The 19,525-nt window shown below is 37.5% G+C and overlaps 2 protein-coding genes across 2 annotated transcripts in view; one reads left to right on the top strand and one right to left on the bottom strand.

Moving 5' to 3' along the window:
* The window catches only part of UBE2B (ubiquitin conjugating enzyme E2 B), a 14,164-nt gene extending 13,429 nt beyond the window's left edge, over positions 1-735 (bottom strand). Inside the window, exon 1 of the mRNA XM_011362314.2 lies at positions 300-735. Within this exon, the coding sequence (XP_011360616.1) occupies positions 300-343 (44 nt within the window). The 5' untranslated portion in view covers positions 344-735. The remainder of the gene's footprint in view (positions 1-299) is intronic.
* Positions 736-2,527: 1,792 nt separating this feature from the next.
* CDKL3 (cyclin dependent kinase like 3) overlaps positions 2,528-19,525 on the top strand; it is a 34,889-nt gene continuing 17,891 nt past the window's right edge. The window contains exons 1-3 of the mRNA XM_023531919.1: positions 2,528-2,577; positions 5,940-6,122; positions 9,455-9,649. Of these exons, the coding sequence (XP_023387687.1) occupies positions 5,958-6,122; positions 9,455-9,649 (360 nt within the window). The 5' untranslated portion in view covers positions 2,528-2,577; positions 5,940-5,957. The remainder of the gene's footprint in view (positions 2,578-5,939; positions 6,123-9,454; positions 9,650-19,525) is intronic.

The following is a 19,525-nucleotide window of genomic DNA, read 5'->3' as shown; positions in this document are numbered from 1 at the left end:
GGGGGGGGAGCGGTGAGGTTTGAACGCTACAGCGAGACGTCGGGCAGCTGGCCTGAACAAGCCCACAGCCATCTTTTCACTTTTTTGGGGGGAGGCGTTATCGAAATTTCTTACGTCAGAAGAGTGAGCAAGCAAGGATGAGGGAGCGCGATCGGGGACTTAAACTGGCCTTCCGTGCGTCCCGCGGGGCCCACAGTCGGCCCTCCTACGATCGTAAGAGGAAGGTGTCCTGGATCCCCGCCCTACAGGCCTGTAGCTGTGGAGAAAAATTCGTCATCCAGGCGAAGGTGAAGGCTTACCGCTTGAAATCCCGCATGAGCCGCCTCCGGGCCGGGGTCGACATGCTCCCCAGCTGCCCCGCGGTCAGTCTGAAAGAAAAGAGTCCCGCGCAGCCCCCCCACCCCCCGGCTCCGCGGCCGAATCACTGCGGGTCACCGCCGCCGCCGAGGCTGCACAAACAACCCTGCAATGACGTCTCCCTCCGCCGCCTCCAGATCCCTCCGCCCTCCGCCAGTACCACAGAGTGAGGGGTGGAGGAGAAGGGGACAGGCTGTATGAGATCTCAGATTGGAGCCTTTCGGCAAGGCTCCATCCATTGTGACTTCCTGACATAATAAAAAAATTTGTCTTCTCTGTGTTCAGACTATAGATTGTGGATTTAGAGATTTCGTAACCGAAACATCACCGTCCCTCTCCCTTTCAGTAGTTTAGGCCCAACCGGGTGGGGAGAGAGGGACGCAAGCGAGGCCAGAGATTTCAGGGAAAGGAGGTGGGATGACGTAAGGTCACGTGACTGCTGGCGGGGTTGTCAACAATCCACCCCGGAGGGGGAGGAGGAGAAGTATCTAGAACCACGTGTCCCTGTGACGCGATTAGAATGGATCACGTGAGAGCGTCGCCTGAATCTGAGTTTCAGCCTGGTCTTAGACGTGGGTAGTTAAATTGACCCGGCTTAGGGCGGGCTTACACCTTTGTTTTCCATCCACTTTTGTCTTATTAAGTGGGAGACCAATCGAAGAGGTGGCGGAAGCAAAGCTCGTTTTGCTTCTTACGTCTTTTAAACGGAGCCGAAAATATTTTGGATTTAAGGTTTCTTCTGGTCGATTCAATGGTTTATCAAATCTGGTACATGAGGAAGAAAGAGTTAATGGGACCTCCATTATAAGTGCGGCATTGAATGCTCAGGCCCACACAAAGTGAAATCCCCTGAAATGATTCCGTACGGCCACCTAATAGCCTGTATGTATTTGCATTGTAGTGGGGTTTTCAGGGTTGGAAAGTCTGCAAAGATAAAAGAACTGTACATTGTCCAAGGTTTGTTCATACTCCCTACGGAATTAACGAATTTTGTTCTTCCGTTGTGGGTCTGCTCTCATCTGAGGATTTATGTCAGAGTCCATGGATTTGGGTATGATAGGGTACCATTGTTATTTATCGAAGAAATGTGGGGATGAGGTCTCCAGAGAGCCTATCGATGGGAGGTTGGTTGTCAAAGAAACCTAAAAATGTGATTCAGATTGGAGGAGAGGTTATGTAGACCCAGGGTGGTGGTTATAAATCTAGCTGGATAACGCATTTATTTCAGGTTTTTTAAAACCAACAAGGTGCAAATGAAGCAGAAATGCCTCCTCCCGGCTCCTCTCCCCCAACCCCCGTTCCCCGCCACACCCCCGGGGTGGGGGGTGGGCGGGGCAAGTTCAAAGGTGTTGATCCTTGTAGAGGACTTCGAAGACTCGTGTTCATTTGGGTAAGTCTTCAGCTCAGGGTGGAATGGGAGGATAGAATGAGGACCCGGAACAAGAAAGGGTTAACTTTCCCCCCTTTCCTGGTACCTCTTTTTCTTCAAACCCTGAATTCTGTCTTGCTTTTAGTAATTTCCTTCATGATCAAGTTAGCCAGCCCTAACTCTTGGTAGGTCCTACTGTGCATTCACAATATGATTCCGTAAGTCAAAAGCTGAATATTCTTATATTTACTTTTTTGCCTTCCTGCCAAAGCAATCCTAATCCTCCCCATAGCTAAGGATGAAGACACACTGGTAGGGTTAACATTCAGTGAAATGCTAAAGAGAAACTTTAAAAAAAAATTTGTTATATCATTTATCTAGCAATTTATAATTGTTTTGGAAACCCAGTTTATGGTTTTCTGAAATGAAGTAACAATTTTGACAAAAATCAATGAAGGTTTTTCATTGAAGTCTTATAGCAGTGTTTAAGCAAGAATCATTGGTTATCCTGGTTACCAGGCCTGCTTCCCCCTTGTATTAAAAAAATTCAACAGTAAATTCGAAGATCTAATTGGCTTTATTAAGCAATTCATGAATTGCAATGCATCCAATCCAGCTACCCGAAGGGCACTCTGAGGGGTTTTACAAAATGGAAAGTTTTTATAGGAAGAAGTGAGGAGAGGGAACTATTTAAAGAAATTTCATTTGGGGGGCAGGGACATCTTTCAGGGAGGGGAGAGAATGGGAATGGTTTTTATCATGCAGATTGCCTCTTCTTTCTTCCAGAATGGGTGGAGAGGGCCCATGTGATAGAGTACTTCTTTGGTGTCGACCAGAAAATTCCAGATAAGGTATTAAATCTGTTTGATATGGGCTTTAGCAACCTGTGATCTTTTCTCTTTTAACATAATAGTTTTAAAGCTATAATTTTATATGTAGTGATTTTGTAGCTCTAGATTGTGAGTTCACTGAGAGGACTCTCATGATTTTTCCCTTGCCAATACTTAGCTCACAACAAATGTTTAATATGCTTACGGCAAGTCAGAGCCCACTATAAGATATACTATGACATTCTTATTCATAGAAATTTTATAACATGGTTGAATAACTTTTTAAAAGGAATGACAATTCTGAATGATGATGTTACCGGAGAGTGGGGATCCTCTCCCAGCGTGTTGTCCAGGTTCTTGATGACTCGAACAAAGAATTGAGCAAGACACTGAAATACGGTAGAAAAGAAAAGTTTTATTAGAAGGGAAAGTACACTTCCCAGGCGTGAAGGCGGGCCTGAACAAGAGAAGCGTAGCTCAGGTCTGGTAACAAAGCCTTTAGGGTATTTAACCCTTTTTGCTGTGGGTGGTTACTTTTCTTAGAGGAGTGGGCTTCCTTGATTGACAATTAAGATTGACGGGACTCAGTGATTCATCATTTTGCATTCTGTGAATGTTTGTTCCCAGAATTCAGTCTGTTATAATGATATTAATGAATGTCTGGGCATATGCCTCATATTATAACGATTGTATAATGAGGCTCAGGTGAGTTGAAGGTCATTGGGGGTCTTCGTTGCGCAGGTGCGAGTGACTGGCTTAAACTGGTATCTAATTCTCTGCCTACTGGTTTCTTTGTGTGAGTTAAAAAATGCCTTCTGGCTTGCTTAATTGTGGGTGGATTAGGGTGGGCCCCTTCTAGGATAGGGTGACCTCAGTGTCTTTGCAAGCAGACCCGAAACTCCCTAATTTTCCTGCCTGCCTTACTCTTTTCTAAGAGTCATGAACCCCCTTATTATTAGTATGGATGTTGAGAGACAGGAGGTCTCTTCTGTATCTGATTTCTACTGAGAATGGCCGTAGTCCCTGCCTACAGGGGTTTGTTTCATGGAGCTCTTTCCCTTTCTGCCTCAGGGTGGGGGTCTTGTGTTTCCTGCTTAAGTGCCATCTCAGTCCCTAGACAAGGAAAAGATACAAACTCACTATTTAACTCATATATCTATTAATTTCTATTATTGATTTGCCTATTAAGTGAGTAAAGGGAAACAGCCTTGGTTAATATATCTCTTAAAGAATTAAAAAAAAAAAAGACTTTTGGCCTAAAGTCTCCTCTCTCGGACTCTAAAGGCCCTGTCTGACTTAACACCATTTCTGCTAAGAATGGGCTGATGACCCTTATCAATAGCCAGAGGATCTGAGTTGCCAGGGCAATTATCAGGCTTTGAAGGAGAGGGTTTTTTTCCCAAAGAAAGGAGGGAAGAAAACTTAACTAGGTTTACTAAAAAGATTAACTCTGAAAGAGGTCCCATTTCATTTCCTGCTAAAAGATTAAGAATTTTACAAGTGATGTCCCATCTCGGCAATGATAAACAAAAACTGTTGATAAACAAAAACCGTTGATAAACAAAAACTGTGACCACCTTTACTTCCTCTCCCACTGCTCTCTCAATATAAATCTTAGCAGCACAGAAACATTTGGGAAGCTTTTAAAACACCACTTTCTTTACTCTATTTCATTTAAATTAGGATCTCTGGGGGTGGTGAGACCTTACTAAAAGCTCATCTAGCCATCATCTGTCATGGCCCCTTCCCCCCCCCTCCCCCCAGTCAAATATGAAGTTCCTGCAGTGATCAGGTCCTGGGATCCAAGAAAACCTCAGACCTGCTTGGACTAGTGTGGATAGGTGTGATTTTTAACGTGCATGGTGGAGTGGGACCAACTAGACTAGAATTCATTGGATAATAATGATGCTAATTTAGGGAAAGCATAACGAGATTTGGCTTTTTAATAGTTAACTCTTTTTATAGAAAAAAAGAAATGAAAGCCCTGTGAAGTCCCTGGGCACTTGCTCCAGTACTATGCTTGTTATTTTTTGAAGGCTGCCATGCCAACAACCCCATGTTTGGTTATTTAGCAATTAGATAACAGCCTTCTTTTCCTCCTGTGCCTTTGTATGTCAATGTGTGTGTGGTAGAACCCTTTGAATCATTTGCTTTCCCAAAGAGGGAGTTTTAGAGTTTCGACATGTAGAAAGGGAGTTTTTAAAAAATTACTAGAAGAAAAAATTTAAAAGCACACTTCAGGTGTTCAAGAAATGGTCTTTATTTAAGAACCGTCTTATTCCCTTTTCAAGGATGAATGTCGATAGCTGAGGTCGAACTCACGTCTACAGAATATTAACGTAACTGGGTAACTTAGAAAACTACAATTACACTAGACTTGCGTGGAAGTCTCCTTTCACAAGATGTCTGTATTTAATGACACCAGCCACCCTTTTAAGACCCAGCATAGGCGGCAGGTGTTCTCTGGCCTGGAGGCATATGGGATGCAGGTGAGATAAGCCTACGACTCGGCTCCCCTTTCCTAGGAGATGTGTAGTCACTCACACTGCAGTCAAAATGCTGATCCGCCCCCAACTCGGTTCAAAACCGACATAGCGCGGAAGGTTCAATTAGATCCTCCACAAACCACACTCCCCATCCTTAACAGAACGCCCACTTAGCACCCACCAGGAACTCGTTTTTGCCTCTTCTCATTTCCCCTTCCGGGTCATGCGAGCGCAGCCGAAGATCCGGTCTTGCGCATTACGCCTCGAGCGCGCGGCTAGTGGCACCGTTGCCATGGAAATGCGCCGCCGGAGCTAGCCGGGCCCGCGAGCTAAGTAGGGTCTGCGTCCCATTGCCGGGCTGGGACTCAGCGGAGCCAAGCCGGCGTGACTACAGAATGGGCTGAGGTGGCGGCGGCTACCCGGCTGAGGTCGTCTGGGGGGAGAGGGGCGCGACCCTGGTCCGGGACCCCAAGAGGTCTGGTTTGAGGAGTGGGCGGGACTGAGGTTTCCTTGGGTTCCAGGGCCTGATTTGTGGGCGACTGCAGAGAGTTTTGCGAGAATCTCATATTTGACTGGGACATGACAAGTGTGAGGACTCCTTACCCCTCGCCCCGCATGATGGATAGGTGACATATAGTGACGAAATCTTAAACCATAGTTTTGATGGGAATAACCGAGACAGCAGTAGGCTCCCGAAGTTTTGGTGAGGGCTGGAGCCCCACAAGGCCACCTTACTGCCGAGCTGGCAGCGTTACCAGAGACAAACGGGGTCTGTAGAAAAGATTTCTATTTTTTCTGTTTTGTATTTTAATATATCAGTTTATTGTGGAAATGCATTTGTAGCTTGAATAAATAAAATATATGTGTTTAACATTTTCCTTCTTTATTTCCATGAAGAAGCAGCCGGCCTTAAGAATGGAGATGTATGAAACCCTTGGAAAAGTGGGAGAAGGAAGTTATGGAACAGTTATGAAGTGTAAACATAAGGATACTGGGCAGATAGTGGCCATTAAAATATTTTATGAGAAACCAGAAAAATCTGTCAACAAAATTGCAACGAGAGAAATAAAGTTTCTAAAGGTTTGCTTCTTTTGCCTTAATTGCTCTCTGTAAGTCAAAAGAGAAATCTTTATGGAATAAAAATTTATAGAAGGAATATTTCAGTTAACACATGTATTAAGACGTACTAGAAAAACAAGTGTGATGCCCTATTCTAATGTCTACATTTTGTAATTTTATAGAAATACAAGAGATATGATTTTATGTATAATGTAACAAAAGTTATGCAAAATATTGTGAAATAATTAGAAATATCCATATAGTACTTAATAAAAATATCTGATTTGTGCAAGGCATTGTGCCAGATGCCGAGACTATAATGAGGTAAAAGACAGTATCTGCTTTTCAGGACTTTTATTTAATCAGAAAGACAGGAGGACATATGAAATAATACTGAATAAAAAGTGGCTAATAATAAATGCCAAGTGAATAGCACAATATTTTCTTGGGTAGAGAAGTTTGGAGGAATTTAGACATGTGTTTGGCTTTAAATGATGTGTAGAAGTTAAGAGGGAGAAATTTCTATTACAGGTTAGGGGAACAGCATTAGTTCAGAGTCTAAAGCAGGACAAAGAGCAGAGTGGAAAGGATGAAGAGTGGAGACATTTGCCTGTACAGAAATAGAAAGAGGTGAGATTAGAGAAGTAAATTGGAAGGTTTTAAAGTCTTGTCTTTTGGGCTAAGGAGTTAAAATTTTATTTTGTAAGCGGTCGAAGATTTTGAATTCAGAGTAAAGAAACTAAATATTAATCTAGCACTTTTATGGAGTAGGTTATTAATCTAGCACTAAATATTAATCTAGCACTTTTATGGAGTAGATTACTTTTATTACTGAGATAATAAAAATAAGGAGGCCTGTTAGGATTTTAATGCAGGAATACTGGTCAATGTGAGGGCCCTTGCTGGAAAGCAGAAATTTGAATAGCAGATAAAGTAGGAATATAATATATTGCAAAAGAAGACATGAAAGAATGTAGAAAGAAGTAGAAGGGGAGAAGTCAAAAATATCCTTGAGATTGTGTAGTACTATCATTGATGGAAATATGAAAGGCCCAAAAGAGACATGGCTTGGGAACTAGTTCTGTTTTAGAAATGTTGACTTTGAGGTAACAGGAGTACATTTAAGTAAAGATGACCAGTAGGCTTATAGAAATGGGAAACAATACCAGGAGAGATCAGGGCAGAAGATAGAATTTTCTGTAAGTATGACAAGTCAACGCAGGGCAAAGAACTCAGGAGTATGAAGAAAGGAGCACTAACATTCCTAGGTGACTGGGTACAAAACTAGTAATTTTAAAAATGTTTAAATATATATGTATTCTATATATTGAAATATATCTAGATGCTTTAAGATTTATGACTGACAACATAGTCTAGATGTTTTATGTGAAGAAAACATACTCATTCATTTTTATCTGATACAAAGTAATATTTTTTCTGAAGGTATATTAGATATGATGGACCAATTTGCTTTCTAATAGGAGAAATATATTAGGCATTTGTGGATTGTTGGAACTACTCTATTTCTAGACAATGAAAAGGAAAGTTAAAGTCAGTAAAGATAATTTTGTGAAAGATACCAGTCCTTATCCTGATGACCTAAAACATAATACAGTAAGGCAACTGTTGTGTACTGTAAGTGAAAATCTAATTAGAAACCTTTTCCCAAGCAATATCTTTTGCTCTTTCTTCAACTCTGTTGCATTTAAGCCAATTATTTTTTTCTACTTAAACAATTTGTAAAAACCAATATGTGGCAAGAACACAGAGATGAATTTGAAAATATACTTTACTATTACAATTACTATGCAAACTATTTTGAGACACCTTAACTATTCGTATTGGTTAATTTCTTATAGGATGTTTAGTTTAATTCCACAAGACATTTCTTGGATTAGTTAACATTCTTAGTCTAAAAAGATGGTCATAGTGATCTAATGTAAACTAAATTTTTATCTGCTAGAATTTTGTTAAATAAATTACAGTTCGAGCAATTAGTGAAAATACCTGTAGATAGTTGTTCGGTTATGAAGGAAAACAAAAGCAAACAACTTGAAAAGGAAGAATAGAACATTTCTAGGGGTTTCATAGTTTATCTGAGGAGAAATCTGATCCTTTGGATGGATCTTCCTTAATGCTTATTAACTCACATTAACTCTTCAGTGCTTTTGCCTCTAAAATAAAGACTGGACCAGAATTTTCCTTATTGAGAGATTAATAGTGTAGTTTCCAAAATCAGTCCTTTTCATCTGCCAGCATGTTGTCGCTGCAGCACTCTGCATCTTGCCAATCAGGGAAATTGCAAACAAAAATAGGAAAGGAATCTGGCCTTAAATTTTGGCATGTTTTTCTATTAGTAACGTTTTAAGTACTGGCTTATGTATTAATATAGACAAGTAGAAAAATTGATAATTGTGCCATTGGAAAAAAAGCAAAGTTGTTCTTATAGTTTTCTAATGAATCCAGTGTTGAAAACATACTCCTTAATTTTTAGCCAAATGAATAAATATTTTTGGTAATTTGGAAAAATTAAATATTTGAGAATTAATTTTAATTAAGTCAGTGTATTAAAAAATAGAATAAACAGCATAAAATATTAAACCTCATTTGTTTTCTAAGATGATTCATGCCATTTTTGACATTTTGAAATTAAGTTATTGTTACCAGTCTAAAAAGATGTCTTGTTTAATAGAATAGTAGAATATTCTATTCTAGTAGGATATAATAGTATAATGCTTAATAGAACAAAAATATACCCACAAATAATTGTATATTTATGTAAAGTTTCTATGGCTATAAATTGGTATTTCATATATCTGAAAAGTTTCTAAATATTTGATACTCTTGTTACAGTATGATGATTTTATAATGTCTACCTGGAACTTAGGTTTTACTTTCAAGAGTTTAGGATTAAACTCAGAATAATTAATTTCTGTAAATTCAGATCACATAGTCATGACATTGAAATCCTTGCTCATTTGAAAACATAAGGACCTTTTAAATTTCAGATGTTAAATTTAACCACAAAGTAAGTTAAAATATCAGAAGACATCTCTTAGCAGCATACTAACTTGCATTAAAGGACATTAACTCTAAATTATTTTAATAAGCAATCAAATGCTAGCTTGAAGTAAAGCAATGCATTTCCCTTTGTTCTATAAATATTAATTATGAAGTAGATTAACATTTTCTTAAAATAGGAATGTAAGCAAATTAGTTGAAAAATTTCTGTTGAAATTCACAGAGGAGAAGAACCTGAGAACATTTCTGCTTTTTAAAATGACATAGGTGTTATATGTACAAATTTTTGTGCATGAAGTAATTTATTAAAAATCTGTTTCTTCTGTCGATAGCAATTTCGTCATGAAAACCTGGTCAATCTGATTGAAGTTTTTAGACAGAAAAAGAAAATTCATTTGGTGTTTGAATTTATTGACCACACAGTACTAGATGAGTTACAACATTATTGTCATGGACTAGAGAGTAAACGACTTAGAAAATACCTCTTCCAGATACTTCGAGCAATTGAATATCTTCACAATAATAATGTAAGTGCTTCCAAGTAAGCCAAACAATAGATATATATGAATCATACCTTTAAACGTTGTATTTTTATGAAGGTTGTTAAATTTTTCTGTACAATATTACCTGACATCCTGAAAATGGGATCACTATTTTACAATTTTATTGCAGAACCAAAAAACATTGAGCACACAATATTTATAATTATAGGGCAGACCAAGTATGGGATGCTAAAAGAGGTATTAATAATTTGGTATAAAAGGATCAAGAGTTAACTCGGCCATCTTTTACTAGAGAAAGTACATTAAAAAACATTGAAAGTCAGGCTAACTCAAATGAAGGAAGGTTTGAAGGTAGGAACTGGAAGCTAGACCAAGGGAATGACATGTGAATGTGGATGCCTTTAGGAGAAGAAAGAAAGTAGCAGAGAGATATAGAGTCTTGTCATTTAACTTAGGAAAAGTCAAGAAAGGAAAGAAGACCAACTATTCTGGTTTTTAGTGTTGTCTTTAGCATTGTCTAGTATGTGTTTAGCTCAGCAGGTTTTTATAGAGATATTTTGTTCCTAACATGAGCTCTACTTTCTGGAAAATTAGATATGTATTCTGGAAATAAAAGAGCCTCAAAAAAAAAATTTTATTAGTAAGTGATATAGGCATAACATCTATATACTCCAGGCTTTTTCAGAATTCTTAATTTCTAATTTTCTGTCTTGCTATAGTGCATCACATTTTGCAGCTTTGAAAAATATGGTTGTGTTAGCGACTAGAATTCAGATTGCCAGCTGGACCCATGGAGAGGCAATACAGTGTAATAGTTAAGAGCACACAGTCTTGGGAATCAGACTATCTTGGGTTTTCACCCACCAGCCTGTCTATGGGTAACCACACAACTTGTGCAGTTCACAGCTTGCACAATGAAAGGTGGCAGCCCCATTACTCTGTGACACCAGGAAAGTTATCTAACCTCTGTGAGCCTCATTTTCCTCTTCAGTGAAATAATACTCTAGTACCTCATGGATATTTTGTAAAGGTCAAATTGGGTAGTAGATACAAAGTGTTTAGTACTGCATCCAGGCACATTCGAAGTGCTCAGTAAATAGTGCTGCTAGAGAGTCAGGAATAGTCATGTTATCAGTATTGCTATTGTGCCTTGTCTATAGGAGACTTTAAAAATGTTTCTTGAATAAAGAGAGTTGCTAGACTGAGGCAGAAGACTTCAAAGAAGAGGTGAAATTGAGGTAAGTACAATTTTGAACTGTAGCTAGGATTTCACTAGAAGAGGAAATACATTCAGATGGGGTGCCACTATGAGAATAGATACTTCAGAGAGTGATGATTCCTCAGCTTACAGAGACCAGGTAAAGTGAGATAAGATTGCACAGGTGCCCTGTGGAGAGGTTTTCCAGAGCCTTGAAATTCGTCCTGAGGAGTTTGTACTTTGTACTTTTTCCTGAGGATACTGGGAAACCATAGAAGAGTTTTTTATTTTTTATTTTTTTTAATAGAAGGTTTTTAAAAAATTTATTTATTTAAATTAGTTTCAAGTATACAGTACATTGGTTAGACATCTATATAGTTCATAAAATGATCCTCCCAGTTGCTCCCTCCCTCCCTGGGCCCTCCACTTAGCCATCATATAATGCTAACTGCATTCTCTCTGCCATGCTCCCCATGCCCGTGACCAACTATCAACTACTGATTTGTACTTCTTTAACCCTGCACCCCATTCTCCCAGCCCTCCAACCCCTCTCCCCTTTGTCCATAACCAAATTATATTTGTGAGTCTGTTTTTGATTAGTTTGTTCTTTTTGTTCCTTAGATTCCGCATATAAGTCAAATCATATGGTATTTATCTTTGTCTGATTTATTTCATTCAGCATAACCTCTAGGTCCATCCATGTTGTTGCATATGGTAGGATTTCATTTTTTTTTAATGGCTGAGTAATGTTCCACTGTATATATGAACCATAATTTCTTTATCTATTCGTCTGTTGATGGGCATTTAGGTTGCTTCCATATCTTAGCTATTGTAAATTGTGCTGCCATGAATATTGGAGTGCATAGATCTTTACTAATTACTGTTTTGGTTTTCTTTGTATAAATACCCAGAAGTGCAATTGCTGGGTCAAAAGGTATGTTGATTTTTAATTTTTTGAGAAACCTCCATACTGTTTTCCATAGTGGCTGTACTAATTTGCAATCCCACCAGCAATGTATGAGGGTTCCCTTTTCTCCCCATCCTTGCCAACACTTGTTTTTTGATTCATGGAAGGTTTTTGAGCACTGCTATAATAGGATAAAAACAAAACTTAAGCTTATTTTGGCTACAGTGGAGGATAAGTATAGAGAGAGACAGGGAGATCAGGTGAGATACTGTTATGACAGTCCAGATACGAAGTGATAAGCACTTGGACTAGCACAGTGGCAAAGGAGAGAGAGGATAGCAGGGAGAGAAGGTGGAAAGATTTCCACCTTAGATATGAGAGGGATGCAAGCAGAGGGAAAATTCAAAGGTAATTCCAAGATTTTAAATTCAAGAGCAGAAGAATGATAGTGCCATTGTCAGTTATGTATTTTAGAAGAAGAATTGCTTTTCAGTATATTGATGTATTTTCAAGAACAGTGAGAATGTCTAAGTAAAAGTAGTGCTTAACCAGTTATATAACATGGCCTTAGGAAGTTGTCAGAACTGGATATACAGCTTTGAGAATCTTCATCTTAGAGACTTTGGTTGAAGAAGTAAGGGTAGATTACTCTCGGGACAAAGGTAAAAGTTAGTCCTCAGCAGCAAGTCCAGAAGAATATCCATGAGGGTGTGCAGGACATCAGAGAAAGAGGCCTCACATTATTTTATTCTCCTGCTCTTATCTAGCACCTGGAGTACAATTATCCCTGTCCCTCACAAGGTTAGTTACCTTTGAGAATTAAGGCAGCCATGAATGAAGTGGCTCATTAGAATAAATATTATTATTACTTATTATCTGGATATCTGGGTTCTGGCCTTGATGATTTAAGGTTATCAAGAAAGGAAGACTTTATTTTCTTAATATCTCCAAATTTAAGGTGATTGGGTTTTTACGTAACTGAAATGTCTGCAATATTTCTACCATGATAGAAATATGTCTACCATGATACCCCATGTTCCTGTTAATAAGAATTCATGAAGTCAAATACAATTTAGTACCAGCAAAAGCTTTATATCTCCAGAAGTATTTGTTTACCTTCTTTTATTTAATAATGAAAACATGTTTTCTTTTTTATATTGGTTTCCAGGCAGCTTGAATAGAAATTTAATGTTCAGTTGTAGTAACTAACTGTAGGAATCTAGTTTGTCTTTTTCATTCTAGAAACAGTCAGAAAACCATTTTCAAAGCAGTCAGAATTTAAATGCAAATATTTGCTACTTATGAGGGAGAAATGGTTATTTATTCCCTCATTTATTTGGTCTTCAAATATTTATTGAGCATATTCTGGTAACAAACATTGATTTTTACCAGGTGCTGAGGGTACAGTCTTGAGTAAAAGACTTGGTTCTAGCCCTTTTGGAGCGTATTAAATTTCATTCAATTTTCAGTAAACTTTATGAACTTTAAGTAATTCTGATTAATACCTAAGGACTTTCAATCTTCCTTAGCCCCAACACACCCCTTACTCCACAAAGCCCTACTTCCCTAAATTGAGGTCTCTTTTGCATATTTTCTTAACTCTGTGTTTGGATTTTAAACTCAGTCTTCCAAACGAAGAATTATTATTATATGAATAATATCATTAACATTTTAATATTACTTAATGTATTTTAATATATTGTTAATATTTTGCTATGTGTGCTTCATCTATTTTGTTTTCTGAAGTATTTTAAAGTAAATTATAGGCAACCTTGCATTTTATCCCTAAATACTCCACTACTTAGCCCTTCAAAAAAGTATATTTTTCTGTATAACTTCACAATCATTACATAATCTGCATAATTAACAATTCCCTAATATCCTCTAATACCAAATTTATATTAAAATTTACTCAATTATTCCTAAAATGTCTTTCACAGCTGATTCATTAAAATCAGGATCTAGTCAAGGACTGCACTTACCATTTGTTTTTTTTTTTTTAGGGCATATAGGGAATTCCTGCTCTTGCAGTCCACCTCAGATATTCAGCATCTTTCTGGAAACTACCGGCTTATTTTTTCATATATACATTCTCATTTAATTGTATAACATCCAATTGAAAAGTTTATGAAATTGAACTCTAGGTGATTAAGAACCAGGGTCTCTGAGGCTGTTAGAGGATATGGAAATTTGAACTCTCTTCTTAGATAAATGTTTAAATTCAAGCACATAGGGCTCTATAGAGCAGAGGTATTATAAGTCAGATTGTAATATGAAGTTTTATGTAGTTCTAGAGCATTCCACTACAAAGTAAAGGAGAATCAAACTCATTGAGTCCAAAGTCTGATAGTTAACACTCTATACAAAACTAACTCAAGATGGATCAAAGACCTAAATATAAGAGCTAAAACTATAAGACTCTTAGAAGAAAACATAGGTAAAAACCTGTATGATGACCATATATTAGGCAATAGTTATTTAAATACGATACCAAAAATAATGAAAGAAAAGGTAGACTAATTGGACTTCATCAAAGTTAGAATCTTTTGTGCATCAAAGGACACCATCAAGAAAGTAAAAAGACAGTTCACAGAATGGGAGAAAATATTTGCAAATCATTATCCGATAAGCATCTAACATTCAGGGTCTGTAAAATACAACTCAACAATACAAAGACAAATAGTCCACTTTTAAAATGGGCAAAGGATCTAACCAATGTACTGTATACTTGGAATTAATAATAAAATAAAATTTTTAAAAAATGGGCAAAGGACTTGAATAGACATTTTTCCAAAGAAGGTATACAACGTGGAATGATGCTCTACATCATTAGTCATATGGAAGTGTAAATCAAAATCACAGTGAGATACCACTTTACACCCACTAGCCTGGCTGTAATTTAAAAAATAGACAGTTAAGAATGTTGATGAGGAAGTGCAGAAATTAGAACCCTCATACACTGCTGGTGGTAGTGTAAAATAGTGTAGCTGCTATGGTAGACAGTTTGACAGTTCCTCAAAAAGCTAAACATAGAATAACCATATTACCTAGCAATTCTGCTTCTAGGTATCTTACCCAAGAGAATTGAAAACATGTTCACATAAGGTCCATCCATGTTGTTGCAAATGGCAGTATTTCATCTCTCATGGCTGAGTAATATTCCATTGTATATATGTACCATAGCTTCTTTATTCAATCATCTATTTTAGGACACTTCGGTTGCTTCCATGTCCTGGCCACTGTGAATAATGCTGCTATGAACATCGGTGTGGAAATATCTTTTTGGATATGAGTTTTCAAGTCTTTGGGGTAAATATCCAGTAGAGGGATTGCTGGATCATATGGTAGATGGATGGACCTCAAGATAATCATGCTAAGTGAAATAAGCCAGACAGAAAAGGCTGAATATCACATGATATCACATATGTGGGATATAAACCTAAAAGCAACAAATGAATAGGACAAACAGAGACTCATGGACAACGACAATAGACTAGTGGTTACTAGAGGGGAGGGGGCAAACGGGAAGGGGGAGGTAGATGGGATAAAGGGGGTCAAATATGTGGTGACAAATCTAACTATGGGAGATGAACACACTGTAAATATATATATGCTTTACTGTTAAAGTGTACAGCTAAAACTTATTGGATTTCGGTAACAAATGTCACCATAAAAATAAATAAATGAATTAGTTAATTAGAAAAGAAAACATGTTCACATAAAAACCTGCACAGGAATGTTCATAGCAATGTTTTTCATAAAAGCCAAAAAGTGGAAACAACTCAAATAATATATCTACTGATGAATGAGGTAAATCCATACAATGGAATTTATTCAGCCATAAAAACTAATGAAGTACTGACTCATGCTACAACATGAATGAACCTTGAAAACATTATGTTAAATGGGAAAAAGTCAGATGCAAAAGACTACATAGTATAAATTCCATTTAAATGAAATATCCAGAACAGATTCATATTTGTATATCTTCTTTGAAAAAATTTCTATTCAAATCCTTTGCCCATTTTACAATTGGGTTGTTTTTTATTATTGAGTTTTATATATTTTGGATATTAGATGCTTATCAGATATAATTTGCAAATATTTTCTCCCATTCTGTGCGCTTTTTGCTTCCTTGGTAGTGTTCTTTTATATTTAATTCTTTTTTTTTTTTATAATTTCTCTTTATTGATATTCTTTATTTGATGAGACATTATGTTCCTACTTTTCTATAGTTCTTTGGACATGGATTCTTTAAGCTATTTAAAATAGCCGATTCTAGTCTTTGTCGTGTAAGTTCAGTGCCTGCACTTTCTCAGGAAAGTTTCTTATTGACTGCTTTTCTTTCCTGTGTATGGGCCATCCTTGTTTCTATGCATACCTGTTTTGTGTTTTATTCAGGGAAATTTTTTGTTGAAAACTGGACATTTAAAATAATATGGCGACACTGGAAATCCATTTCCCATCTCTGAGGGTTTGTCGTTTTTGATGTGTTTTTTTTTTGTTGTTGTTGTTATTGTTGTGGCCGTTTAGTTACTTTCCTGAGCTAATTCTGGAACTCTGTATTCTTCAGAATACCACTGAAATCTCTGCTCAGTTAGCTTAATGGTTAGATAAAGACTGGACAGAGATTTCCTTAAATACCTGAAACCAACAAATGTCTCAGCCTTATTTATTACTTATTGAGAGGCTCCCTCTGTGTGGTTGGACAATGACTTCGATATTCAGGCAGATAATTTACAACTCTGCCCTAGCCTTAAACCTCTTGCTTGTGCAGAGCCTCAAAGTCAGCTCGAGATAAGAGCTTAGGACCATCTCGAGTCTTTTCTGGGCATATGCACAGCTCTGCATGTAGCCTTCTTAATTCTCAGGAATTGGACATCTCTTTATGGACATTTCACTTCCAGCCTTTTTAAAAAGTATTTTGGTCAACTTGTTGTTTGTCTTGTTATAGCTCCCTCAGGTGGCTATAATATTATACAGTGGCTGCTAATTATTTCTGACGAAGGCCCTGGGTGAAAGGCTGTTTGCACTGGACAATCTCTGAGTTAGGTTAAATGAAGATAAGCCTTCTTGTGGGATTTTTCAGTGACCTGCTGGACAGGTCAGATAATGACAGTTATCTGGATATGGGGTTTTGGAGGAAATATAACCCCGTCGATTTGGGGGAGCTGCTGGTTTACAAAGCTGCCAGGAGCTGGGGAAAGGGGAATAGAAATAGGAAGAGCTAAGAATACCACTGAATTTTATGATACGTTTATGTTTTAACTTTTTAAAGAAACTGCCAAGCTTTTCCAAAGTGGCTGTACCATTTTACATCCCCACTAACAATGAATTCCAGTTTTTCCATGTCCTCCCCAATATTTGTTATCATCTTTTTGAATATAGCTATTCCAATGAGTGTGAAGTGGTATCTTTTTCTGAGAAGTAAAACTGTCTTTATTCACAGATGACATCATTATCTATATAGGAAGTTCTGTGGAATCTACAACAAAGTTAACAAAACTAATCTGTAAGTTTATAAAGGTTGTAGGAGACAAGATCAATATACCAAAATTGTATTTCCATATATTAGCAACAATCATATTGAAATTTAAAATACCCTTACAACAGCATCAAAAGAAAATAAATACTTAGAGAAAATCTGACAAAAGATGTACAAGACCTTTATACTGAAAATTACTAAATGTTGATGAGAGAAGTGAAGGAAGACTAAAACAAATAGAAATGCTCTGTTTATGGAGGTCTCAGTGTGATAGTGGAAGACTAAGGAGGATGTTGTCAAAACAGATTTTAAAAGTTGGGCTTCAGAGAGTGCTTGGTTTTCAAGGATAAGAAAATTCTGCATGTAGTTGTGTTAGTTGTTGAAAAGAGTGAGACCATTAGAGTATCAGCTGGATAGATCTTTCTGTCCCATGTTTGGAGCACTGAGGAGAAGGTTATGGATGTGTGGTGGGCAGGATGTGTGAAGTGCTATCTTAATGTGCTTTTTCATGTCTATTTTTGTTCACATTATATCCTCAGATTTTGGCATAGGGGCTGGCATATAGTAATCAAAAGTTGTGGAAGTAAAAAGGATTAATATAGTTTTATAGACATCTTTAAGGCTGCTCATTACCCTGTTAATTTTGTGGAAGGAGACTGAAGCAGAACAAGAGCCAGTCCCAAAGATTTATAGTGATAAGTTTTATAAAGAAGAAAAGATCCTGCATTTCTGTAACTGAGCTATTTTTACTTGTGCTATGAAACTTTTCTGGTGATGCAAACATACTTCATTTGATAAAGTTTTGAAATGCCTTCTTTGTTTTAGGCACTGTACTGGGCCCTGGACACATAGCTTGAATAAGACAGGACATCTTGCCATCATGGAGTTTACAATCTAGTGGGAGTTACAAAAATTAACAGGCAGTTAATAATATAGCATGACAGATACTGTGATGAGGACATGCAGAATGATGTGAGAACATAGAAAGGAATTCCTAATACAAACATTTAAGCTGAGACCTGAGGGAACAGTTGGCCAGGAAAGTATTCCAGGCAGTTGGAACAGCATCAGCAAATGCACAGAGATGAGAGAAGCCCTGGAAAACTGGGAAACTAATAGTGTATAGATGAGGGGAGGAGGTTGATAAGGAGAGGAGGGGCCAAATCCTACAAGGCCTTACAAGCCATTTTAAGGAGTTTCAAAATTGTCATGTCAGATGGGGAATCCTTAAAGGATGTTAAGCAGAGAAATGACATGATCACATGTGATTTTAAAATAGTACTATAACTTCATTGTGGACAGTGGATCAGAGGGGATCAGAGTGAATTCAAGGAGACCAGTTGGTAGTGTGGTAATTTTTGGTGAGATAGCTGAAGGGACTTGAACTAGGGAGAGAAATAGATGGGTTAAGAGTATATAGGAGCTGAGAGAAAAAATACCTTGGTTTCCGGCTGGAGACTTGGAGTCAGTTTTGGTTCCATTTACTAAAGCCTGTTAAGAATAAATAGTTTGGGAGAGAAGATGATGCATTTAGTTTTGCATTTGCTGAGTGGGACTTCTTGTAGAATTCTACTTCTCATGGAAACTAAGAGATATCTTGGTTAGACACAGAAATTTGGAAATCATCAGTATATGGATAGTTACTAAAGCTATAAGAGTAGATGAGGTCAAGATGGAGCAGCCAATAGGTGAGAAGAAACCCAAGAGAGTATGATGTCTCCATAACCAAGTGAAGAAAGTGGTCCAAAAAGAAAGTAGGTGAGTTTGCCTGGGAAGATGATGTCTGAGAAGATAAAGCCTAAGACCAGAACCCTGCATTTAAGGGACAAACAGAGAAAGAACTTCAAACAGAGGTGGAAGGAGACTGGGAGAATTTTAGGTCCCAGAAATCAGGAATGGAGGAGTGGTTGGCAGCATTTTACACTAAGATATCAAGCAAGGTATGTATTGAGGGCTGTCTATTGGATGTAGCAACAATGGAGTTGTTGATGACTTTGGCTAGGACAGTTTAATGCAATGTGGGAGCAGAAGACAGACACCTTACCTTGAGGAGTGAATGAGTGATTAGAAAGTGACAACTGAGTAAATATAAGGCTTAGCTGTGGAGGAAATGAGAGAGAGGGCAGTATCTGGAGTGTGACGTGGGGTTAAAGGAAAATTAAACCCTTTTCATTTTCTTTTGATTACTTTTCCTGTTAGGAATATGATTTACCTTTTTTAGTATTATGTCTGTTTTCTTGGCTTCATTTCATTTTGAGATGATAGATGGGACAAAAATTGAAAATGTATAACTAGCTTTTGCAGTGTGTA

This window comes from Pteropus vampyrus, unplaced genomic scaffold (assembly GCF_000151845.1).
Source record: "Pteropus vampyrus isolate Shadow unplaced genomic scaffold, Pvam_2.0 Scaffold74, whole genome shotgun sequence".
NCBI classification, from domain to species: Eukaryota; Metazoa; Chordata; class Mammalia; order Chiroptera; family Pteropodidae; genus Pteropus; species Pteropus vampyrus.
The sequence above is the reverse complement of the archived record's forward strand: the minus strand, read 5'-3'. Positions and strand labels throughout refer to the sequence as shown.